This window comes from Accipiter gentilis, unplaced genomic scaffold (genome assembly GCF_929443795.1).
Source record: "Accipiter gentilis unplaced genomic scaffold, bAccGen1.1, whole genome shotgun sequence".
NCBI classification, from domain to species: domain Eukaryota; kingdom Metazoa; phylum Chordata; class Aves; order Accipitriformes; family Accipitridae; genus Astur; species Astur gentilis.
The window spans coordinates 384,389-408,433 of NW_026061070.1; the positions used below are offsets into that span (position 1 = coordinate 384,389).

The 24,045-nt window shown below is 57.1% G+C and overlaps 1 protein-coding gene across 1 annotated transcript in view; it reads left to right on the forward strand.

The window, feature by feature from the left end:
• Window positions 1-267: 267 nt before the first annotated feature.
• LOC126037372 (electroneutral sodium bicarbonate exchanger 1-like) overlaps window positions 268-24,045 on the forward strand; it is a 108,953-nt gene continuing 85,175 nt past the window's right edge. Inside the window, exons 1-5 of the mRNA XM_049797676.1 lie at window positions 268-508; window positions 4,801-4,914; window positions 5,253-5,414; window positions 6,028-6,279; window positions 7,087-7,155. Coding sequence (XP_049653633.1) covers window positions 4,849-4,914; window positions 5,253-5,414; window positions 6,028-6,279; window positions 7,087-7,155 — 549 coding nt within the window. The 5' untranslated portion in view covers window positions 268-508; window positions 4,801-4,848. The remainder of the gene's footprint in view (window positions 509-4,800; window positions 4,915-5,252; window positions 5,415-6,027; window positions 6,280-7,086; window positions 7,156-24,045) is intronic.

The following is a 24,045-nucleotide window of genomic DNA, read 5'->3' on the forward strand; positions in this document are numbered from 1 at the left end:
CGGGGCTGCCCGGGGGCCTCGCAGGCCGGCAGCGGGGCTGAGGCGGCGGCGGCGGCGGTGGCGGCATCTCCCCTCGCGGCAGGCCGGGGCGCCGGGTCCCGGCCTTCCCCCCGCAGGCCCGGCCGGTCCCGGCCCCTCCCTGCCGCCCCCGGGGCTGCGGGGGCAGCAGGGGACTGCCTGCCGCTGGTGGCTGTCCGGCGGAGGCCGGCGGGCACCGCGGAGACGTGCGGCTGTGTGTGGAGAGAAAGGAGTTTCTGCCGGCTGTCCCCGCAGGGAAGGGACCCGCAGCCGCCGGGGGTCTCCCTCCCTCCCTCCCTCCCTCCCAGCCTGGCGTGGGTGGCGGGCTGCGACACAGTCCTGCCCGGGCGTTCTTGGCAGCCCCCGGGGCAAGAGGCCCTGGAGGGAGCTTCAGGGAGGTCGGCAGTGGCGTTTCCAGAGCAGTCGCGTCCCGTTGGCTCTGCTGCTTCCTTCCCTCGGCTGGGAGAACGGAGGACGTCCTCGACAGCAGGTACCTACCTGTCGGTTGCCTGAAACCAGGAGGTTCCTAGGTTCCTAGGAGACCCTCAATTCGGACGGGACTGGGGGGGCTGCTCTTTTCCTGCCCTCTTTCACTGACCGTGAAAGCGGTCGCTTCCGAGGGGCTACTGCGCTTGCACGGGAGTGTAATGGGAGTAATGGGAGCTGTAAAAAGCGCTCCTGTTCCAGTGCCGTGCGTGGGTTTCGTGCTTCAGTGGGAAAAGAGGCTGGTTTTACTGACGGTGTTTTGAAATGTTGTTTAAAGCGTTCAGCTGAGAAGCTCTCGAGCCTCTGTAGTGGTTTAACCCCAGCCGGCAGCTAAGCCCTGCACGGCCGCTCGCTCGCTGCCCCGCAGTGGGAGGAGGGAGAGGATCGGAAGGGTGAATCAACTCGCGTGTTGGGATAAAGATGGTTTAACAAGTAAAAGCTGTGCACGCGAGCAAAGCCAAGTCAGGAATTCAGTCACTGCTTCCCATTGTCTGGCAGGTGTTTAGTTTGCAGGAAAGCAGGGTTCCATCACGCCTAACAGTTACTTGGGCATGTCCCCCCTTCCTCCTTCTTCCCCCAGTTATATTGCTGAGCGTGACATCCTGTGGTCTGGAATATCCCTTGGGTCAGTTGGGGTCAGCTGTCCCAGTTTTGTGCCCCCCCCCAGCTTCTTGTGCACCCGCAGCCGACTCCCTGGTGGGGTGGGGTGAGGGGCAGAAAAGGCCTTGATGCTGTGTAAGCACTGCTTTCAGCACAAATCCAAAACGTAGCCCCGTGCAAGCTACTGTGGGGAAAATTAACTCTCTGCCAGTCAAAACCAGCACAGCCGTGGAGCTCTGTACGCAAAGTATGTCCTTCTTTCTTGGGCTGTCTGCTGGTAGCAATGTGCCTTTTGCTGGCCTGGCAATCTGGCGCTCAAGTGTGGATGTGGAAAGAGTCTTTGGAAACTCTCAGTGGCAGCAGTTGTTTGTTGTGCTCTTGGGATTTTTTCTTTCACGAGGTTCCCCTTGCGCTGCCACTCCTCTTTCCGACGTCTTTGTGACAAACCTGTCCTGTTGTTTGGAAAGAAGAGCGTGCCTCTGCTGCAGGCAGAGGGGCTGAGCAGGCCTTTTAGGATAACTGCTGCTCTCAGTTTCTAGAAGGCACTGTAGTGTCAAGCCTGAGAAAGGAGAGTGAAGGGAGAGTGTTTTAGTCTGTGGTACTGCTGGCATGCAAGGCAGAGAAAGGAAAGCGGCCTTTGGGTGTGCAGGGGACAATGAATAGGAAGGTTGTGGGAGGTAACAGTTGTGTGGTAAGGCTGCAATGGGAAGTTTGAGTTAGCAGCCAGCAAAGTAACTAAAGCACAGGGTGCTGAGCAGCCTGGTCAGCTGGGGAAGATGTAAAACAAGTGAGGAGGATGGTCCTTTAGAAGTGAAAAAGAGACTTTCCCTGAGGGTATTGCCCTGGAGGAATCTGCTTGTGTCTGCTAGTCAGGCAGGCAGACAGAGATGATGGGCAAGTGCTTCTGTGAGTGGGCAAAACCTTGACCAGCTCAGTCGAGGAGCTCTGGAGCTTTTAGTTTGAGAGGGGACTGGGAATTGCTGGAGGCTGCGATCTGTAATAATTCCAGAAGTTTGAGGTGCTCTGAAAAAGGAGCTGGAGCTGCTTAGGTTTAAGGGTTGTATTTTTAAGCAGGTGCCTCTAGATTGGGTCCTGCTGAAGGAGTGTTCTGTAGGGCTCAAACTTGGTCTGAAACTTTATGAGTTGTTGTTGGTGTCTCAGCCTCTGATAAAAAATGAATAATGATAGTATTCATGAGTATTAATAAAAAAGCCGTGGCTCAGCATAATCTGGCTCCCTGTGTATGTTGTTGCAAGGCTGTGATCATCATCGGACAGCAGTTCAAGGTTGATGCCCTCAGAGGCTTTTGGAAAATGTTCTGAACTGTTGAGGTTAAGTCTCTTTTCAGGTGGTGGCACCCGTGCAGAAACTAGGACTGAGATCCTTTTGAGCCAGGAAAGTATCCCTGCATCAGAGGAACAGAACAGTGTCGTGGCATCCCGAAAGGGCTGTTTTCATGCCAGTGAGGTTGCAGCAGGGCTAAAATGCCATAGGCAATGACTCAAGCCTCTGCCTAGAGAGTGGTTTTATGAGTGTGAGTGAATTTGCTTTGGCAATGAGATGTGCACAGGCATTACCAGGGCCTGGCTTTACTCTGGAAGTGACTGTTGTTAGCTGCTGCAGAATTGAAGAGACTGTGCTATGAACACCACGCCAATTAGGCTGTCTCCAGACCTGAAGCTGCATTAAATCTCGTGCCACACTAGTCTCCTTTTTCCTTTGGAGAAGTAGGCCGAGTCTTTGAAATTCTGCTGCATGACTTTATTTTGGGATGAATTGAAACGCAGTTGTTTCTTTAGCTTTGCTTATTAGCATTCTGCTGGAATAGCGTCAGATCTAGGAGGATTAACCTTCCTCCTTGTTTTGTTCTCTGTGTTGATTTTGGAGAGGAAGGTGTGTTGTCTGTCTTGTGGTGTCGTGTGGTGTTCAGAAGATGCTTGAAATGTTGCTCTTGTCTGTGACCAAGCTCTTTCCCTCAGCGTAATCCCTTTGGACAGCGCTGCCAGTAGTGTGCGTACGTTTCTGAGCAGCCTGCAGGTGTTTGATCTCCTGATGGTACAGAGAGCACTGCATTTGTTTGAGTTTGGCAGCCTGTCATCGCCCCTTGCTTTCTTCCATTCTTTCCACCCTCTTCAGCGTCCCTTCCTGAATCGTACTTTTGTGTCCCTGGTGATTCATGAAGGCTTCATGACCACAGCGTGAGTCTTGGGTGGGTGATATCTGTCCTTCTGCTGTGGCGCGCTGTGTAACTCCTTTCATTAACTTGTTCCATATTAAGCGAGGAGAGGGCCTTTCTGAAGAGGAAGGAGAGTTCTCATCTCTGACCGAGTTCTGGCTGGGGCCCCTGAATGTGGAGGATATGAGAATGGCTGCCTGCCAGACCATATACCAGAGAACACTTGCATGCCGTAATTCCTTACACTCCACCCTATTTCCTTATTTCCAAGTGACACTTGTGCGACATTTGTTTACTTCTGAATGGGTTCAGCTTTCCTTTGAGACTTTCTCTCCCTGTGCATTTTATTGTTGGCCGATACCTGGCAGTGAACAACTTTGAGAAGCTGGCTTACAAAAGATGTAGTTAATAGTTGGGAAGCTGTGGAAGCCAGGGGACGTTCTTTTAATGACGCCATTACTTTGTGGCCAAGCTTGGTGACAGCTGATGAGTTCTGTTGTTGTCATCTTCTTCCTGAGACAGAAGAAAGCCCCTGCCGTTCCTGAGGAAATGAGACCAATATACTGCCTGTTTAAAAATGCTCCTGTTAGTAAAGTTGAAACAAATCTTCAGAGTACAGTAGTAGCATTGCAAATATTATTGAAGAAAATGTGCTGATCGTAACTGATACAGAAAATTATTGGTTAATTTCTTTTTCTTTTTCAATTTTGAAAATACTGAAAGGTATTCCTAGAAAAAGTTTCCCGTTTATAAAGCAGGAGTTTGTTGGGGCTGAATTACAGTTCCTTTGTAACTGAATTGGGTCAATATTCCGAAAAAGGGGAATATGTTTATTTTTGAAACAGATCAATACTGCATGTGTTGTGCTGGCAAGGAGGAGGCTTCTTAAATGTAGAACTTGTTAAATTTAAAAGCACACCTCCACTCTCCATAGTATTGCTTCTATGTTAATTCAGGGTTAAGATATTCGTTCACTTCAGTTTCTGTGAATCTGTTAGGGCAGCGTGCTCTAAGGTGATGGGAGGGAGCAGGGGGAAGAAGGGGAGGAGGAAAAGCAAAATATCTGGAACCTGCTCTTCCATGACTCCTGCAAACTGTAATGTTATTTTTTTTTGTTATTTTTTCCCCTACCTTCTGCGCATTATGTGCTTGAGCAGAAAGTAGATTCAAGTGAGGAACTTCCTTTTGAGGACTAAAGGATGCCTCAGTGCCTTGTTGCCATTGTAGCTGTGAGTGTAGCTGTAGTGGCAGACATGTGTTTTCTTATTTTTAATATTATTTTTAGGTTTTGACTTAAACCAACCCTTGTCGGCCTAGTTAAGCTTTTTTTATTGTCTGACCCCAGATCTCACAGGGACAAACACAGCAGCAGTATCTAAGCAAGGGATCAGGCTGCATGTGCTCAGAGGGGTGGTGGGATTTGGTTAAGCAGCCTTAATGTTGTGGATGTCTGCAACTCTTGCATCTCACCTTACGGCCCTGTTTGCCATGCCCCTCTCACCTCTGGTTTCTCGCCCCAGGTACGGTCCACAGTGAGCGACTTTGCTGTTTTCCTCACCATCGTCATCATGGTGCTCCTTGACTTTGTGGTTGGGATCCCATTGCCGAAGCTCCAGGTCCCCCATGCGTTCAAGGTAACGGGGTGTTTTGGCACGTGGGGGTGCCACAAGGTGATGCCGGGGCAGGGCAGGGCTGAGTCTGGAGGAGATGCTGGTGGTGTGACCATCTCCTCTTCCACCTCCAAGTGCCTTGCTTCCTCCTGGAAACGAGAAGATGGCCCCAAAACTAGATACCTACAGGGGAACTATCTAGAGCTGCTTGCAAGGAGGAGACTGGCACTGCTGAAGCCCATGGGAGAGGGGGACATGAAGCCAGGGCTGGGAGGTGCTCTGACGCAAGGAGGGAGGGGAAAATGAAAGCCAGTGGAGTGCCTGGGCTGGGAGACAATGCTGATGTGTGGGCTTTGTTGCAGCCTACCAGAGACGACCGCGGGTGGTTCATCAACCCCATAGGACCCAACCCTTGGTGGACGGTGTTGGCTGCGCTCGTCCCAGCTCTGCTCTGCACCATCTTGATATTCATGGACCATCAGATCAGTGCCGTTATTGTGAACAGGAAGGAGCACAAGCTGAAGGTAAGGGCCTGTGAGAGATGACTCCAGCCCGTTCTGGGCTGCAGGTCTGGGGAGAAGCTCTTATTCCCGATGCTTTCTGAAGGTATTGGTTTGGGACAAGGTCAGGCTGCGTGGCAGGATGCTCTCCTGGATTAACGATGATGCAGGGAGCAAGTGACAGGGCAGTATAGATGAGCAACCTTTTGGAGGAGCAAATTAATCTTGGAGCAATAGAGAAGTGCGTTTTTGTTTTAAAATGGCAGCAGCAGCAGGTGCGGGGAATGAATTGTTTTGATGCGCTGCCAGGGATAACTCAGAGTCACACCTTCCTCGCAAGTGGTAGAATTTTCTTTGTAAGTGGAAAAAATGGTTTGGTGCTTTTGGGTTGTGGGTTGGTTTTTATTTGGAGAAGTATGTATCGCACAAGCTCTGCGTATCCCTTGTGTCTGAACTCCTGCCAGATTTTCATGCCAGGTGCTTGTGCAAAGCCTGCATACACCCTTGCTTGTTTCCATTTCTTGTTTTGAATTCTGAAGAAGTTGACTTGTGCTCGAGCAGGGTTTGAGTCTGACTTGCGACGTTATCCTTGCTCTTGTGCTATGGGATGCTCTGTTTCTTGTTTTCCTGCCTGCAGAAAGGATGCGGGTACCACCTGGACCTTTTTGTGGTGGCCGTGATGCTCGGGGTGTGCTCTGTGATGGGGCTGCCCTGGTTTGTGGCTGCGACCGTCCTGTCCATCACCCACGTGAATAGCCTCAAAGTAGAGTCTGACTGCTCAGCTCCAGGAGAACAACCCAAGTTTCTGGGGATACGAGAGCAGAGAGTCACTGGCTTGCTGATCTTTGTGCTCATGGGCTGCTCTGTCTTCTTCACTTCCGTGTTAAAGGTGAGAGGAAAATGCAAACCACCCAACAACCGTGAGCTTGTTGGAGGTTACAGAAAAACAGTCCCCTCTCTGCAGGCCTGAGTAGTTAGTTGTGGAGCGGAGGAGGAGGAGGTGGTCCCAACCCTTGGGGCTTGACCCACGGTGGGAACCAGCCTCGGTTAGGCTTTGCAGCCCTTCAGGCCCCCGTTTGGTGTGCTCGAGATGAGCAAGCAACGCAACTGCTTGAATTTTTGGGTGTCTTTCAGGCCCGCCCATGTTTATGGGTTACAGTTGAGCATATTCAGACCAGCACATCTGCTGTCTTTCAAACAGGCAGCCCTTTAGTGGCTGCAATTTGCTCCCCAAATGCCCCGGAGCAGCCGTTCCCAGGAGCTAAACACACTGAGGTCATCCCCGTGGGCTTCCTTGCACGTTCCTCCCACAAAGTAATCTCGTCTCTAGGCTAGGAGGAGGCCTGTGGCCTTTGCCTGTTGCCCCAAGAATAGGCAGAAGTGTTTCTTCTACCGCCAGAGAATGCGGCATAGGGTAGCACGGGTGAAATCGCCTATTTTCCTCCAACCTTTCTGGAAAATAGGATTATTCTGAGGAGAGATAACTCCCAAGTTCAGCCTAAAGCAGAGCCTTAGCTCACTCGTGCGCACAAAATGGCAAAACAATGGTTAATATCTGACCCATCTCTAAGCCTGAATGGAAAAAGCTTCAAGCAATTTTAGGCAGTGCCTGTGGAAGAGGGTGGTAATACTGAAAATGCAATACAGAAAAAGAAACGATTGCATTCTTTCTTTTTTTTTTTCTTTCCCCCCCCAGTTTATACCAATGCCTGTGCTTTATGGCGTCTTTCTCTACATGGGTGTGTCGTCGCTCAGAGGAATTCAGGTACGGACTCTTTTACAGCGTGCAGCATGTCGGCTCCCTGGTATTTTGTCTCCGTAGCAGCAGGGAAAAAAGCAGTGGCATGGGAAAAACTTCTCGCAGAGCAAGCAATGAAACTCTTTTGTGTAAGAAAGAGATTGGTGGAGGCACAGGAGGTATAGAGGGCTGGGAGGACCAGGCAAGTTCAGCGCTCTCTGTTGCAGGGTTTAGGGCAGGTCAGTGTTTGGTTACGTGAAAAGCGGGGGAATTTGGTGCAAAGGGAAGGCAGTTTCTACCACTGGTGGAAATCCTTGCGGGGGGATTCAGTGGGCTGAGAAATGCTAATAATGGAATGGCATGAAATAGTTGCCGTTTGGTGGGCAGCTCTCAGGGGCAAGCCGGTTGCTAGATGGAGCGAAGGGAAAATGGGTGCTGCTCCCAGGAGGAACGCGGTGGGATCCAGGATTTCTGACAGCAAGCGAGATGCTGCAAAGTGCCTCCACGTCTCGAGAGGGCCAGCAACTTGCCGCAGTCCCAAGGTGGCAACCTTTCCCTTTTATTTCGCAGTTCTTTGATCGCTTGAAGCTGTTTTGGATGCCGGCGAAACACCAGCCGGATTTCATCTAACTGCGGCACGTGCCCTTGCGAAAGGTGCATTTCTTCACGGCGATCCAGCTGACCTGCCTCGTCCTGCTCTGGACCATCAAGGTGTCCCGTGCCGCCATCATCTTTCCCATGATGGTAAGAGCTGCCACCGCTCGGCAGCGGGGTGTTTGCAGCGTTGGAGTGAGAGGTGGCATCGTCTCTGAGCTCACTGCATCTTCCCTCTTATTCGTGAAGGTTTTGGCTCTCGTCTTTGTCCGGAAAGCGATGGATTTCTGCTTCTCAAAGCGAGAGCTCAGCTCTCTGGATGACCTTATGCCAGAAAGGAAGAAGAAGTTGGACGATGCCAGAAATGAAGCCGGAGAAGAAGACGAGGTAAGGCTTGCTGTGTCCTCGGGGCTGGACATCTCCGTGTGTCTGTGAGATTGCCTGTTTCTCTTACAGCTTGTCTGGAAACGTTGGGGGAAGATCAGCACTCAATCGAAATAGATCCCAATAGCCTGTAACTTTTGTAACCTTTGTTTCCTCAAGTAGCAGTGAGCTGAGCGCTTGAATACAGGTGTAATTTTTAAAACGAGTCGTTTTTCACAAAGGTCATTATCATTATGATGATTATTATTAGATGCTGCTGCTGCTGCTGCTGGCAAGACTTGCTCATAATCGTGTTTTGAACACACAATCCCCCTGCCCCGAAATCTTTGGAGTGAACGGTTTCTCCCCTGCTGCACTAATACCTATAGCTGCCAAGGGGCAGAAGGGGAGGGCAGACTGCTAAGTTTGTGCTGGGCATTCAGCTTATCTCCACTTTGATCAAAGACAGAGAACGTGATTTGTCCCTTTTTTACATCAGGAGTCCAGGAGGGCCATGGAAGCTGCTGCTGCTGCAAGTTCAGTTCAGCTGAACGTGGGGAAGACCAGTGACGTGGATATCCCAAAACAAAGCAGTGACAGGTAAAGCCCCACCAAGCACCAGGAACCCCGGCAAGATTAGCTTGAAGGTGTTTGGCAGAGTTTTCTCCACTTGCCTCTTTGTGGGGCATCCCACAGAAACCAGCAGGCAGCTTGGTGGGAAAATCAAATTTGGGGGCAGGGCTGCAGGAGGCAATTGCAGGGCTCTGACCCCAAGCAGAGTGGCTGCAGCACTCGCGTTTGACCCCCAAACCTTGCCTCATCAGTGCCTTTACGGTAGCTGGAGATCCTCATACTTACACATGAGGAGTTGCAGGCGTGATCTGTACCAGCAGTGGCTTAGGAACCCGGACCGGGGCTAAGCCCCAGCAAGAGCCTTTGCACAGAGCTGTTGCTCTGCAGCTCCCCGGCTTGCCTCCCAAAACTCCTCATCCAGCAAAACCTCCCACGCTTATGCGGAGCTTTGATTCTCAGGGCTCCGCTGTTCCTCTTGCTGATGCTAATGCCCTTGGTGGCATCAGTTCCCATAATCACGGATTGCTATGTAAAATATTTATTGCAGGACTGATCCTTCTGAGATTGTTATCCTGGATGAAATGTCACAAATGACCGTATGGAAGGCTCTCACTTTGAAGACAGAAACCCTTTGAATCCAGGGAGGAAAAAGGTAAAGGATTGCACGTGAACGTGACCGTGCTCCTCTGCAAGCGACAGCGCACGCCTACACTTTTCCCACGCTTTGGCCGGCAAGGCTGAGCAAATGGCCTGTCCCTGGGAACAGGCAGTGAGGACCGTGGCATGCAAACCAGCTCCTCTCTGCTGTGGTGGTGCCCCGAACAGGGCTGAATCAGCAGCAGCTGGCAGGTCTTCCACTGATGATGCTCTCCCTCTTTTTCTCTTCCCTTCGCCTTTCCCCACTCCCGCTTTTCACGTTTAGGAATCTTGACTTTGAAGGAGAGGAGTGAGAGCGTGACTCGGGGATGTGCCAACGCAGACAGAGGGAGAAGGCGCTTTGTTTCAGTTGGAGGATTCCCATTAAAGCCATGCAGATGTTTTCAGTTATCCTTGGTGTGCTTCAGGCATTCAGTATCTCTAGACCAGCAAGCTGAGGGGAACGTCACAGTCAAGGGGAGTTTGGTGGTGTACAGTCTGTGTGCGTACGTGCGTGTGGGGGTGTGGGTTTGTAGTGGTAGAGGGACTGCTACTGCTTTATCATTCAGTGCTCTTCTTTTAATACCTAATTCCTCCTCTTTGTTTTCCTTCTCTTTTTTCCAAATGTAAACTGGGAATGTCCAAAATAATTTTCTGTTATATTTGATGCATTCTCCACTTTCTTCTTGATCACGACTGGGTTTTTAGTCTGGTTTGGAGTTCTGGCTTTAATTCACTCTTATGTCTCTTACTGGTACAAGAGGGATGCCCTCTGCAGCAGGGCAGCATAGAGAGCGTCCGAGCAGTTGGCCTAAGGTGAAAGAAAAGCATTTGCTCCCTGCGCTCCAGTTTTACCTTTCTTGGTTGGTTTGGCAAGTATCACAATAATGTGTGATGAACTGACTGTAAACCCCATTAACCGTCTCCCCGTGCCACTGGGGGGGGTTGGTAGGGAATCCGGGAGTGAAGTTGTGCCGGGAAGAAGGGAGGGGTGGAGGGAAGGTGCTCTGAGATTTGGTTGTATTTCTCATTACCCTGCTCTGGTTGATTTGTAATAAATTGAGTTAATTTTCCCCAAGCGGAGTCTCTTTTGCCTGTGACGGTAATTGGTGAGTGATCTCTCCTGTCCTTATCTCGACCCACAAGCTCTTTGTTATATTTTCTCTCCCCTGTCCAGCTGAGGAGGGGGAGTGATAGAACGGCTTTGGTGGGCACCTGGCATCCAGCCAGGGTCAACCCACCACAGGGGGAAATGATGTACTTAAGAAATGATGTACTTAAGCCACACGAAAAAGGCCACAAAGCTCTTGTGAAACAAGATCCCCTTTGTATGATCAACGCATGCCTTGCTAACAACTGTGCCCCTGAAGAAGAACTAAAAAACTGAGAAGAAGGGAACATCCTACTCCAGGAGGCGCCAAAAAGTTGAATAATTGCTAATAGGCATGAAGTCAGAAGCATCTTTGAATACTGGAGGAAAGGTGAAGAAAGGTGGCAGGGGGAGATCATGACCACCAACTCAATTCCACACCAAAAAGACTTACCCCCCCACTCTCCTTGAGCATGTGCTGTAGAAGAAAAGAACACTGGACCTTTAATTCCAAGCAGGGAAACTGTAGCCCAATAGAAACTGTGCAAGATAAGCTACTCCCGGCAATAGTTTTGGGAAGAACTTTGGAAATCGAATATGTATAACTGAACTGTATAAATTGCTTGCCCCTTTAGGCATGAGGGGTGCTAGTGTTGCGGATTACCACCTAGCCCCCATCTTTGCGTAAACATGAACCGGAATAAAATACCTCTGCTCTGCTGTGTTTATATTGGCATTTTGCACCCCGGGTAAACGACCCCACTTTTGGGACAACAGTGGGGCAGGCAAAGCACCGCATCCCGCAGGCCGAGGGGCTCAGGCACCCACGCCGCTGCCGGAGGACTGCCGGCAAGAGGTTTGGCATCTGGCGAGGGGCTGCTGGGCCAGGGTGCCCAGGCACCCACCCCACTCCCCCAGCCGCAGCCACGAGTGCTCTCAGTGCTGGGGCAGAGGCCGTAGCAGCTGCCTGTGCCCAAGCCTGTCCCGAGCGGAGGGAAGACTTTGCTGGCGAGGAGCAATCCAGTGAAGGCATTGCTGAAATTGCTGGGCTTGAAGTTGCTGCCGGGCCAGGAGGGGGCCGAGGGGTCCTTGTGCAGCACGTCCTGCTCCAGGGGCAGCAGCTCTCAGGCCAGCAGCAGTCTGCTGGGGGGGACGCTCAGCAGGGACTCGGGGATGGGGACCCATGATACCGAAAAGCCGGTCGAAGAAACTCTCTAAGACTCATTTTGGAGTTTTAGAAAGTAGGCATTCCTACCCCTACTTCCCACCCCGGCTGGCCAACGCAACGCGCTGCCTACCTTCTTGAAGAACAGCAGTGGTCTGATGCTGACGAAGCCCATCTTGTTCTTCTGGACATGTTTCAGGAGGAAAGCATCCTTGGCCAGGTTCTCGTCAGAGAGGTGGAATTCCACCTGGGACACAACCCTCCTGGCCAGCGGCCGGTCAGGGACGGAGTAGCTGCAGTCCAAGAGATCACCCCCCAGAACATCGCTCACATCGCAGAAGCTCCCGGCAAAGCAGCAGGGACACGGGTGTGACTTGGTGGCCTTTGGGATGTGCAGCACTGCCCAGTCCCAGCCACAGCGGTGCAGATGGCAGAGTCTTGAGGAGCAGGGGGGCTCAGCTGCGCTCTGAAATGAAACGGAGTTTTACGCTTTTAGAAGCGCGCTTGCCTTCACGCCCCCAGCATCGGTCCCTGCCACAAGTTACGCAGCACATGGCCTTGCACAATCTTGCAGCCAGAGGTGCCTCACGAACAGAGCGCAATCTCTTTGATTACCAGGATACAGGCCAGGAGAGATCTTTGGCCTCCGGTTCACGGCAGTTGTCCCGACTCCCCCAGGCCACACACTGTTCACACAGCGGGAGCGAGAGGCCTGTGTCCTTGGTACCCTTGGGGTGTCCTTGCTAGCGCCGAATCCTCCAAGCACGAGGAGGGGATGTACTAACCCCATCCCTGGGATCCCGTAGAGCGCAAACAGCCCCAGCACCCCGACACCGGACGTTGGGCAGAATCCAGTCCTTTTCTGGGAGCACGCGGCGGCGGGTACCGTCTCCTCCGGGGTGTCACGCACCCAGGGAAAGGGCCGCCCCCTCCCAGGGGGATCCAGAGCTGCTGCTTTTCCCAGCAGGAGACTGAAAGACCTGACAGCACTACTGGAGCGAGGGCTGGGGGAAAGCGTGCCACCGAGCGACACCGCGTGACCTTCCTTCGTGCCCTCGAGGTCCTTTTTCCTATTTCTGCCTCGCTCCGGTCAACGCAGCGAACAGAAGCGTGGGCAACCATCACAAACGCATTTGCCATCTGGCGCAAGGAGGCTGCGGCTGCAGCTTGGTCCCCGCTTGGCTCAGCTGAATCAACTTGTTGTTCTTCCCCCACCGGAAAAATACTGTTGAAAGCCAAGAGCATTTGCACCCGCAGACCCCGAGAGCCGCCTGTAGGCCCCGGGGCCACCCCAGCCTCCCTTAACCCTTTCCCTCCCCAGGAGGAGCTGGGGAGGCTCTTGGGGGTGGGGCGGAACACAGGGAGCCCCCACATTCCTTCCGGGGAGACGCCAAAGAGTCCTTGGCAGCCAACAGCCAGAAGGGACCATGGCGCGGCCACCAACGCAGCTCCCACTGCCTGGGCCCTGGGGCCCCCCGGCGCCCCAGCTTTTCCAGCCATTCGTGCTCCCCAAAACCTTCTACCCTCGAGGTAGGGACCGACCCCAACCCCTGCAGCCCAGGGACGCTCTTGGGGGGCAAGAGCAGAGGTGACCGCCGGCCATCGCTCCTGTCTCATTCTCTTAGGCTCAGCCAACCCGTGCCGCCTGCCCACGCGGGAGCAGCCCTTCCCTGCAGCCCGGGCCCCCCGCGCCCCCCAGGCACCACCAGCAGGTATGGCACCCCAGTCTGCTCTGGCACCTTCGCCATCCCCATCACACCCGTTCCCCCGGCACTTTTCGCATGGGGGTTCAGCAAGCCCTGGTGAGCATCCTTGCCCTCGCCCGGGTGGCGCGTGCCCAGTAAAGCCCATCTGCAGAGAATTCCCCAAATATTTGGGGCCACCTCTCCCCTTTCACCTCCTAGATGCCAGTCTCCTCCCCGATTTGCAACCCTGTCCCACCGGCACAGCGGCTCACCCCGTGGGGATCACCCCGGCCACAAGCTCCCCACACCCCTGGCCCAGAGCTGGGGGATGTCGGCCATCAGGGCCGGCTCAGCAGGTGCCCCTGGACAGCCACCCCGGCCCAGCACGGTTCCCCCTCACCCACACAGGTCTGCAGAGGGCTCCATGTGGCTGCCTCTTCGACCCCCGGGTCTTCTGCATCCAGTGGACAACCACCGACCTGCCTCCACCGGCCAGCGCCACGCTCGGCCAAGGCGCCACTTCTCTGCCAGGTGCTGCCCTGTGGGGTCCCGGGGGCTGCGGGGCCCCCCAGGGCCAACCATGATACCTCACACACTACAAAAACCAGAGGAGTGGGGTGACCCCAGACCCTCTGGAACTGCCAGTGTCCATCCCTGGCTACCAGCACAGCGAGGGGCAGCTGGCACAGATCAACATCCCCAGCACGGCCACCCCTGTGGGGGCACCCCTGGGCAGCGATGTCCACACCAGCCCCTGCGCTGCCACCAACAACGAAGCCCTTGGGGACACTGCAGGCGACCTTGCAGTGTCCGAGGAGATGGTCCTGGAAGAGGCCCTAAGGCTCTTCGGTTGCTCCCTGGATGGAGTGGGGGTCAGCCAGGATGCTCCCAGCAGGAGCTCCGTGCCCGAGGACGCTGGTGGCACCAGCGCAGACACCCCAGACCGTGACTTCAGCTCGCTCTTGCTGCCTGAGGAGATGCTCACCCCCGACTACTGCATCCCCAAGCTCAGCGACGCCATGCTGAGCCTCAAAATAGTCAACGGCGGCGGGATGGAGCCCCAGGAGCCGTGGCAGGATGCGGGGATGGACCTGCCACCGTCCCCACCTGCCATGGCCGGCAAGCGGAGGAAGAGGCAGGCGCAGAGCTCCTTGCCAATGGCACCCAGCAAGCGCAGGGCTCTGGCAGCCAACGTGAGGGTGTGTGTGGGGGTGGGGATTAGACAGGGGTGAGAGGGATGGAGATGGGGGGAGTGGGGGGGGTGGGAGAGGAGGGGTGGGGTATATGGCAGGGGGGGTGGGCGGGGGTGGCTAGGGAGGGGTTAGACCAGCTTGGATGGGACCTTTTCTCTTGTCTTTTCAATTAAAAGCTGTTTCTCTAGAACCGCTCGGTGCCTATGTGGGAGGGGGAGGGAGCACAGGGGGCACCAAGAAACAGCCCCCAAGAGGTGCAAAAGCCCCACTGAGCCCCAAATCCGAGCCAGCAAGCCACGAGGGGAACCCAGCCACCCCCAGGGCCCAGTCACCACCAGCGGGGCAGGCGATGGTGGGGGGGGGACGGGAACGGGAACAACTCCCCTCTCCCCTTCCCCAGGGGAAGCAGCCCTTTGGTGGGGAAGCCAGGACAGACAGGTCCCTGCAGGACTCACGGACACGGCCCCACGCAGAAAGCAGCACAGAGCCCCTGCGACAACGACAGACCTTGGGGGCCGGGGGGGACACGGGCACACACGACAACAAGGCCTGCAAGGCCTTCGTCTTGAACACCACCAGCGTCCCCTCCAGCGGGGACAGGGCTCGGTGCACAGCCCTTCAAAGCCTCAAGACCATCACGGCCTTCCTCGGGTCCCACTGACCTCAGCCCCCAAGAGCCCAGCTTTGCCTCACTGACACAGCAAAATAATGCCAAATCACCCTAAGAATGGCGAGGGAGGGAGCTGCAGGCCAGGCAGGGACCCTCCTCCACTTGTCTGGCTGCGCCTTGGGCAGCCGCAAGACCAGGAAGGGGGGAGAAAAAATCAGAAGGAAAAAAAAAAATAAATCACTGCACCAGCCAGAAAGTGCCTGGAAACTTCATCCCTCTTCATTGCCCATTTCCCATGCGAGCTCCACAACCTGGGAGCAACGCAGCCAATAGAACCTTGGAGAAGCAGACTCACAGCCTGCTGCAGCTGGCCCTGCTCGAGCAGCCGAGGTGGGCTGGATGATCTCTAGAGGTCTTTTTCAGCATCCATTCTGTGCTGCTGTGACTCTGTCTCTATCATGGTTTAAGCTATAAAAATGAGAGCTATAAAAATGGAACGCTGTGTTAAGAGCACAAGGCTCTGCTAGCAACGACCTTGCTGTGGCTCCTTGCTGTGCTGAGCCCAACCGCGTTTTTAAGAGTAGATTCTTAGTGTGAGCAAAAGTGTGATTATTTTATTTTGTAATTTATGTAAATAAAGTGGGTTTGGTTTGTTTTTTTTTTTAAATAAGACTCTTCCAGAGCTCAGGTCAGGCTGAACCTGAGGGAAAGGGGCAGAGCCTCGCAGAGGGCAGAGCCACATCATGATAGGGGGGCCAGCAGGATCAGGGGGCCATGCGACACCCCCTGCTCACGTCCTGCCGGCTCCAGGAAGATGGTTGCACAAAGGACTCGGGGCGCAGCTCCAGGGACAGGGGTTTGGTGACCTGGCTCCAGCGCCTCTGGGGCCAGGGGCTAGGAGCTGTCGGGGGCTTCAGGGCTGTCAGGGGCTTCGGGACTGGGGGCTGCAGCCCTCTGCTTCAGAGGGACGATGCAGATGCTGTTCTTGGCCTCTTTGACTCTCCACCACGAGCCAAGCCTGCAGATGAGAGAGATGGGGGCTACCCTCCGCCAAGCCCTTGGAGGAGCAGGGGGGGGCTGTGCCCCTGGGCAGCACCAGGGAGGGGGGACAGTACCGGTGCTGCTGTCCAAGGCCAGCCACCAGGAAGTCACCGGCTGCAGAGAACTTGAGGCTGTTAACAAAACCCACCTGGAGGGGACAGGGCAGGGTGAGGGGCTCTGGCAGCCTCCTCCTGCTGCCCAGGGAGGGGAGCCCCCGCCCAGAGATGCCCCAAGCCCAGCTCCAATCCCCCACCTCCCCATCCATACCAACGGGATGTCCCAGAGGGGCTCCAGCTTCCGAAATCCCTCACCGCACTTCCAGAGCTTCACGCTGGCGCTGTGGGAGCCTGGGGCAGAGAGAGAAGACTGCCGTGCACTCCCACCCAGGTAAGGGAGCAGGACGCCCCCCTCTCCACACCCCCACTCCAAAGCAGCTGCCACACACCTGTAGCCAGGAGGTCCCTGTTGCGCAGGGCGGCCACTGCTGAGATCCAGTATGGCTGCTGCAGGCCCTGGGCATCCTGCATGCCATGTGCCTGCCGGGCCAGTGCCAGCGGCTTCTTTTTCGTTAGCCCCCACAGGGCTAGGGACCTGCCAGGGAGGGAAGGGGCGAGGGGGCCGAGGGGGGCACCGCCTGCGCACCCCAGGCACCACCCCGGCCCTGTGCTCACCCGTCATCGGCGCCTGACACCATGTGCTCCTCACTGATGAGCTGGATACAATCGATGGAGCCCCTGTGAAGAGAAGGGGCAACTGCCATCAGTTACGAGCATGCTTTGGGATCCTATTTAGGAGACAAGGGCTCACCGGGGCATCAGCATCCCCACAGTGCCGGCAGGCTCCTAGTGATGCTTGGCACCTGCACACCGCTGCCCCAGCCTGACCCCCCTGCCTGCAGCCCCCTCTCCCGCCCCAGACCTACTGGTGCCCGTAAAACACAAGCTGCGACTCCTCCGGGATCTTCCAGAGCCGCACGGTACCGTCCCGGCCCCCTGCCGTCACACAGCACTCCCGGCTCAGGCTGTCCAGCCCCGTGATGACATCCTGGTGCCCGAACCTGGAGAAGGAGATGGCAAAGTGCTGTGGCAAGCAGGGCCCTCTGCTACCACAACTCCCCCGGGCCTGCTGGCTCTTGTGACTTCTGACATCCCCAGGCAGGAGTGGCTGCGCAGCTTGCGGTGCGGGCAGGAGGCAGAGCTGCCCTTCCTGCTGGGGACGTGGAGGGGAGGATGCTGCTGGAGTCAGAGCATTGGTGGCTTTGTAGCTCCCGAGCTCGGCCACGTCAGCCCAAAGCAGCACAGGATCCTTGGACGGTGGGAGGCAGAAAAAGGGATTCGCCCCGGCGTGGCCCCGCAGAGGGGAGGGAAGGCTTCAGTTTCAACTTTGGCTTCAGCTTTGGCGTGGCCTTCTCCTTCCCTCTGTTTCAACAGCCCAGCAGAGCAGCTGGTGCTTTGTGGCAAAGATGAAGCGCGTGGACAGGCGTTGTCCTAGACCACTGGAAAGAGTGGCTGTCCTGCCACTCTCCGGAGGCTGCCGTGTCCTCCTCCAGCTGAGGTGTCTCCTTTCCTGTTAGACCTCAGGAAGAGGAGATACCCCAGCCTGCAGAGCATCCTAGGGCTGGGGCTCCAGCGTTGTCTCTGCCTGAGCAGAGTCCTCGCTGGGGACTGAGTGTGACCTCATCCGTGCCCTCGTCATCTGTAAACTCAGCCGTGGTAGGTTAAACCTCGACTTCAGCCTTCCTCGTCCCAGGATGAGGAGTGTCTGAGTTGCCAGGGAGGAGACCAAGGGGCTGGTGTCTTTGCTTGGGCCTTGAAGGACTGTGGGGACAAAGCAGCAGAGGTGAGGTGACAGCCCCATATCCCTTCCAGGCAGGGCACATTGCACCTCACGATTCCCAGGGCCAGGAGGGAACCAGGGGGCAGATGGCTCAGCTGGAAGCTGCTGGTTAGGAATACGCCCCTCCCGAAACACCCCTCTTCCCACAGATGTGCTGGGAGCAGAGCCCCCCTTGCCCAGGCTAGGGGGGGAGCTCCATGCCAAGGTCCTTCCTCCTCCCCGCTGCCTTCACTCACTCTCTCTGATGTACTTGTGCTCGTTCTTGTGCTCATCCACATCCCGTCCAAGGAGTCCTGGGGGGACACAGCATGCCAGGGACCCACTGGCCATCAGGGACCCACCAGCCAGCCTGTCTGGCCACACAGTTCCCTGGGGAGGGCTGACCCCAGGGTGCAGCATCGGGGAGGGGATGGATGAGCCTCCTGCCAGCCCTACCTGTGCAGGCAGGAGTGGGAGAGAGTGAAGGGGTGCCCCACAGGTCCTGCACTGGGACACAGGGACCCTGGGAGAGAAAGGGACCCTGGGGCTAGGGGCTCACCGATGAACCTGACAGCCTCCAGCCGCAGGGACTCCTGCGGGCTCCGCAGGTAGGTCTGGCTCTTCCACAGGTAGTACGTGGCCCTGCTCCTCTTCCTGGCCAGCTGGAGAGAAGGGTGCAGAGTTGGCACAGAGATGGCCCCCCCGTTGGGCCATCCCTCCACCAAGGACCACCCTTCTTCTCCCCAGCAGGACATTCCCAGCTCTCCGCTCTCCGCATTGGGGTTCGGAGGGAGCAGAGGGCTCCCAGGCAATGCTAGGGTGCCATCCTGGTGGCGGGGTCCCCTTTGGGACCCCGGAGGTGAGGACAGCCTGGAGCAGAGCCTGTTCCAGGAGGGTGCATGCAGCTGTGGGGACACTGCCCTTGGTCCCCTCTGCTGGGCACGGGCAGGGCTTACCCAGGGCAGATCCCAGGGGTGTTCGGGCTATGCTTACCAAGCACTCGCAGATCCTCCATGCCTGCGCCGTCTCGGCCAGTCGCACCAGCTGCCTCCACTTCAGGAACTGGCCAGCGCTGCGGAGGGCTTCCTGGGAGGCCTGGTGAGCAGCACAGATGCTACCACCACCATGGGGGGCACAGGACCCTGTGTCCTCCCTCCTGGTGGGGCTCAGAGCCTGTCCTGGCCCATGCAGGGAAGACGCACCAGCTGGGGACTGATGCTGCCAGCAGGTTCAGCACCCCAGGGGAAGAGGAGGGCAGCCACCCTCTCTGGCTGGAAGCCTGTCGGGGCTTCAGCGTTTCAGCTTTGGTGGCCCCAGGCTGCTGCGGAGCCGTAGTCCAGTCTCTGGGGCTGCAGGGACCCATGCCAGGGGCTGTGTGGAGGGAGCTGGGTGGGAAAGGGACCCACCTGCCCATCCACCAGGCAGCAGGAGGAAAAAGGCAGCAGTGGGCAGGGAGGGGGGCTCTGCCTGTTCCTAGGGACTCAACAAGCTAGACCTCACAGTGCAGTGTCAGCATTGCCCTCCCCAAAGGACCAGTCAGGTTGGGAATCCCACCTTGGCCACACTCTCGTCCTGGTCATGCAGGTGAAAGAGCAGCGGCAGCAGGCTGTCCCACACCACCTTCTTCATCTTCTTCTTTTCAGCACCCACCACGAGCCCCATTGCAATTTGGAAGAGATGGATGGAGAGCTCCCGCACCGTGTCCAGCTCCTGGGGGAAGAGGGGAGGAGGACCTCAGCCACAAGCCCATGGCAAGCAAGGGGCTGACATGGAGACAGACATCCCCAAAATGGCTGCAGGCAGCCCTGCTGCAAAAGGCAGCGAGCTGCGGCATGCAGATGGTCTGCCCAGGGAGACTGGGGTCTCCGGGGCTGAGGGCCAGAGAGGGAGGCCCTGCAGAAGGCTGGAGGATGCTGCCAGAGCAGGGTGTGCATTGGTGGGGCTCAGCACGCCTGCTGCCATCCTGCCACCACTGTCCCCCGCTGCGGCAGGGAGGCCGAGCCGGAGTGAGTCCTTGGTGGGGGGTTTGTGACACAGCACGGAGCCACCAAGGGCAGCAACGGGGTCTGGGGACTGCAGGGCAAAGCATCCCCCTGCAGAGCACAGGGGCTGCAGTGGGAGGCATGAATGGAGGTGCCCAGGAAGGGGGACATGGGGCTCTCCCCCAGCCTTACATTGTTGAAAAGCAGCAGGAGCTTTCCAGCCAGTGCCAGGGCAGTGAGGCTGAGTCTCTTCCCCTCCAGCAGCCAGAGCATGTTGCCAAGCACGGGCAGGGCCGCGGCGCTGGCATCACTGTCATCATCCAGCAGCTGGTCCATAACGTACGGCAGCAGGATAAGGGCTTTCCTTTCCTGTGTGAGACATGCCACCTCCTTTTTGTAAAGGAGCCACCGATCACAGGGGTGAAAACCCTCTCCACGAACACCGGCCTCCCCACTGGGTTCTCTGCAGGCAGTGCAGGTTACGAGGGCAAGGTCCCGGCAGACAGGGCTCACCAGCATGCCCATGGGAAGAGCAGGGCACAGAGGGGGAGGACAGACAGCACTGGCTCCTTGCCAGCCCTTCGGCTGCCCCCTTCTCCACCAGACCCCCCTGGATAGGCTGGTGGGTGACTGGCGCTGCCTGGAAAGCTGCCCAAGCTGCCAGCAGCCCCTACCATGGCTGCTGTGTTTCACCCTGGGGCTCAACACCTCACGGCCAGGCCCTGCAGACCCCACGCTCAGGCCGGTTGCTCTGCCGCCAGCATCCCTGCTGGGACGTGCTGGCAGTGGGAGCCCGTTCCCGTCAGCACTGCTGCTTCTCTCCTTGGCATGGCACAGCCATGGGGCAGAGGGCCGGGGAGGCAGGAGAGCTGGCAGCAGCCAGCACAGCCCACAATGCCCAGGAAAGCCTGAGCTGCCACGTTACCCACTGTTCCACCCTGGGCTGCTGTCCCGGCTGCCCCCTACTCACTGTGTCAGGCCTCTCGGTGAGCCTGAGGATGGCCCTGAGCACCAGGCTGGGCATCCCCAGGCACTGGCTCTGCAGATAAATGGGGAAGATTTCCAGGGCACGGACCAGCTCTTCACTGATGTTGGTAAAGTCCAGCATCTGAAACACAGGCAGTGGGAGCTGGTGAGGTGTGGTGCTGGCTCCAACCATCAGCTCAGGACAAGGACGCAGGGCAAGACCAAGCCCAGACGGAGAGAGGCAGCAGGGATTGCAGAGAGTCCCCGTGCCCCACACCACAGCACATTGCTTGCTCATCTGCTCCTCCATGGTACCAACCAGAGCCCACCCACTGCCCCAGCTTTCCCCACAGTGGTGGGCATGGGAGAACCGAGCATCGGGGGGAGCTTGGAGTGGTGCCATCAGGCTCACCTCAATGAAGAAGACCATAGCAACCATCTGCCAGGTGGGGTCCTCTGTCCGGAGGAGCTCTACCAGATGGCAGAAGATGGCGGAGCGCAGGCGCCTTGGCATCTTCATCATCTCCCTGACGGGGAAGGAGGCACTGTCAGGCCTGAGCCAGGCAGGCACATCTTTTGGGGGTTTGCACCAGCCTGGACATCGCCAGTCTGTACCACTTTCTCCAAGTAATGGGGACCCCACTGCCATCAGCCCCAAGGGAGGGGGTGGCATGGGGTACCCTGTCCCCAAGGAGCAGGGAGAAGGGGCTCTCACCTGGCGATAATGCGCACTCCCATGAGGTGGGTCTGGGAGCTGAGCAGGGTGTCCCAGCCACCCTGCGCCTCGATGGCCAGTACCTGGTTCTCAAAACCCATGCTGCAGAGCAGCACTTTCATGGACTGCACCGCAGACCTGCACAAGGAGAAATGCTTAGCTCCCACCCTGGCTTGGCTCCGGGTGGTTGGCAGGGATGAGAGGAAAGGGATGGAGCACCTGATGGGAGTGAGCTGATCCTGTCGGTGCTCCGTCCAGAAGATGTGCACTTCCTGCAGCGTCAGCTCCGTGGTGAATGACGCTTGGAAAAGCAGCGCCAGGAAAAGCTGGGGGAAAATTGCCTCCACCTGCCAGAGGCAGACAGACTGCAGGAGGATCTCGCTTATCGCCCTGGTTGCCTGCAGAAGACACCCGGACGCTGAGATGTCCCCTCATCCCTGGGGAGGTAAAGCCTTGGGGCGGGCAGGGAAGGGGAGCAGGGGCCCCGGACAGCTGAGATCAGCCCCGGAGGTCAGCAAGGCTTCGTCCAGCAACTCACAGCCAGGGAGAGGATGCGCGGGTTGTCCTTGGTGGAGGTGGAGGTCTTGCGCAGTGACTGGTTCACCAGCAAGCTGAGCAGCTCCCTCAGCACCTTGTCCGCAGCCCGGAGGTCAGACATCATCGCCCTCCACATGACCCTGGCGACACTGCAGGGACACGGGGCTCTGTCAGCAGGGACACCCCAGAGGATGGCCGGGCTGAAATCCCTCGGGAGGGTCTTGGGGCCCCTCTCCTAGTGTGAGAGGAGCCCCCAAAGGCTGGTGGTCCCCTTACCGGGTGCACGTCGGGGAGCACTGCAGCAGGCTGGCCACCAACTCCCTGGGGTGTTTGCGCACAAGCACCACCAGGGCCCTGTCCAGGCTTTTGCGGGCTACCACCGCCCTGACGGAGGGCCGGCTTCTGTAGATGGCCCACACGACGTTCAGCACCTGGAGGGGAGACACGGGTGGGAGTGGGGATGTCAGCATGGTGAGCGCGGCCATTTCCCCAGCTCCTACTGGGAGCTGCTTCCGTTCCTAGTGCGGTATGCCAGCTCGAGACGGCGTCAGTGCTAGCCAGGCACAGAGCCAGGGGAGGAACAGTCCCCCAGTGGGCTGGAGCATCAGCTGTGCCACCCATGGGCTATTCACCTGCCCCGGCTGGAAGGCACGGTCCGCCACAAGGACATCCACCATGTGGGCAGCCAGCCTGATGCTGTAGGCGCTTGGGTGTCTCAAGCTCTTGATAGCCATGAGGATGATGTCTGCCTGGTCGGAGGACTGGAGGTATTTTGTGAACATCTGCAGGATGAAGGAGAGGAGGGGAGATTTGTTGCCTCACCCAGAGCATCACCCAGAGCATCTTGACTGTGCAGTGAGAGCGGGGCACGGAGCCAGGCTGAGCTGGGGAGGAGACTGATGGTGGGCATCAGGGTCCCGCAGGGGACTGAAGCTCCCTGAGGGCCTTTGCCTAGCCCCTGCTCAGGAACAGCGTGAGCCCCTATCATCCCCACGCATCGGGTGTCCCTTCACTCACACTGAGCCAAAGGCACTTATTACCAAGAAGATTTTGCGGGTGTGGCTGATTTTCAAAAGCTGCCAGGGCTTCATTGCTTGCCAGTCCTCCTGGAGCTGCAGCTGCTCTGTGCCATGCAGCCAGGGCCACCTGCCTGGGGGGGAGCAAAAACGGGGTGCTTAGAGAGAGGGTGCAGAAGTGGAAGTGCAGTCTGAGAGCATTGGGCAGAAAAGTTGCTGGCAAAGAAAAAGGGCACCAGACAGGTCCAGGGAGCAGATACCCAGGGAGGGTCCAGGGCTATTGTGAGCGGGGGCAAGGCAAAATGACTTTTCAGACTGCAGGCAGGCAGGCAGGTTGGATAAGGCTTTCTCTCGTCAAGGAGAGTGGCCCCTGACTGCCCATGCCTGGGGGATCCAGCCCGACACAGCTTGTCTTACTTCTCTGCTGCAGGACAAACGTGTGCAGGTGATAGAGAGCTTCTGCAGCCTCAGGACGCATCCCCTTGTCCTTGCAGGTGCAACAGAGGGTGAGGTGCCCCACCAGCTTCCCCAGCATTACAAACTGATGTGTCTTGGAGCACTGATGCCTGCGGACTGTGGCTTGGGCAAAGCAGGGGCAGACCTGGGGGAAGAGAGGCAGTGTGAGCACAACGGGAGCCCCAGCTGCTCCCAGAGCAGCTAGGCAGCAGCCAAGAGCAGGGCAGGGCTGCCGGACCCAGGTTCCTGCCTGTGCCCGGGGCAGCCCTGCCCTGCCCTGCCCTGGGAGAGAGCATCGACAGGACAGGGGCAGGGCAAAGACCCCTGCTCCCGACCTGCTGGCTGGGTGCCCAGCTTCCCTGGGAGGTGCCGGGGCTCAGGGGCACAGGGACAGGGCACTGGGGCTGCCCAGACCAGGAGCTCGGTACCTGCGGCAGGGAGTAGGTGGTGATGAAGTTCACCAGCCTGGCGATCCGTGCC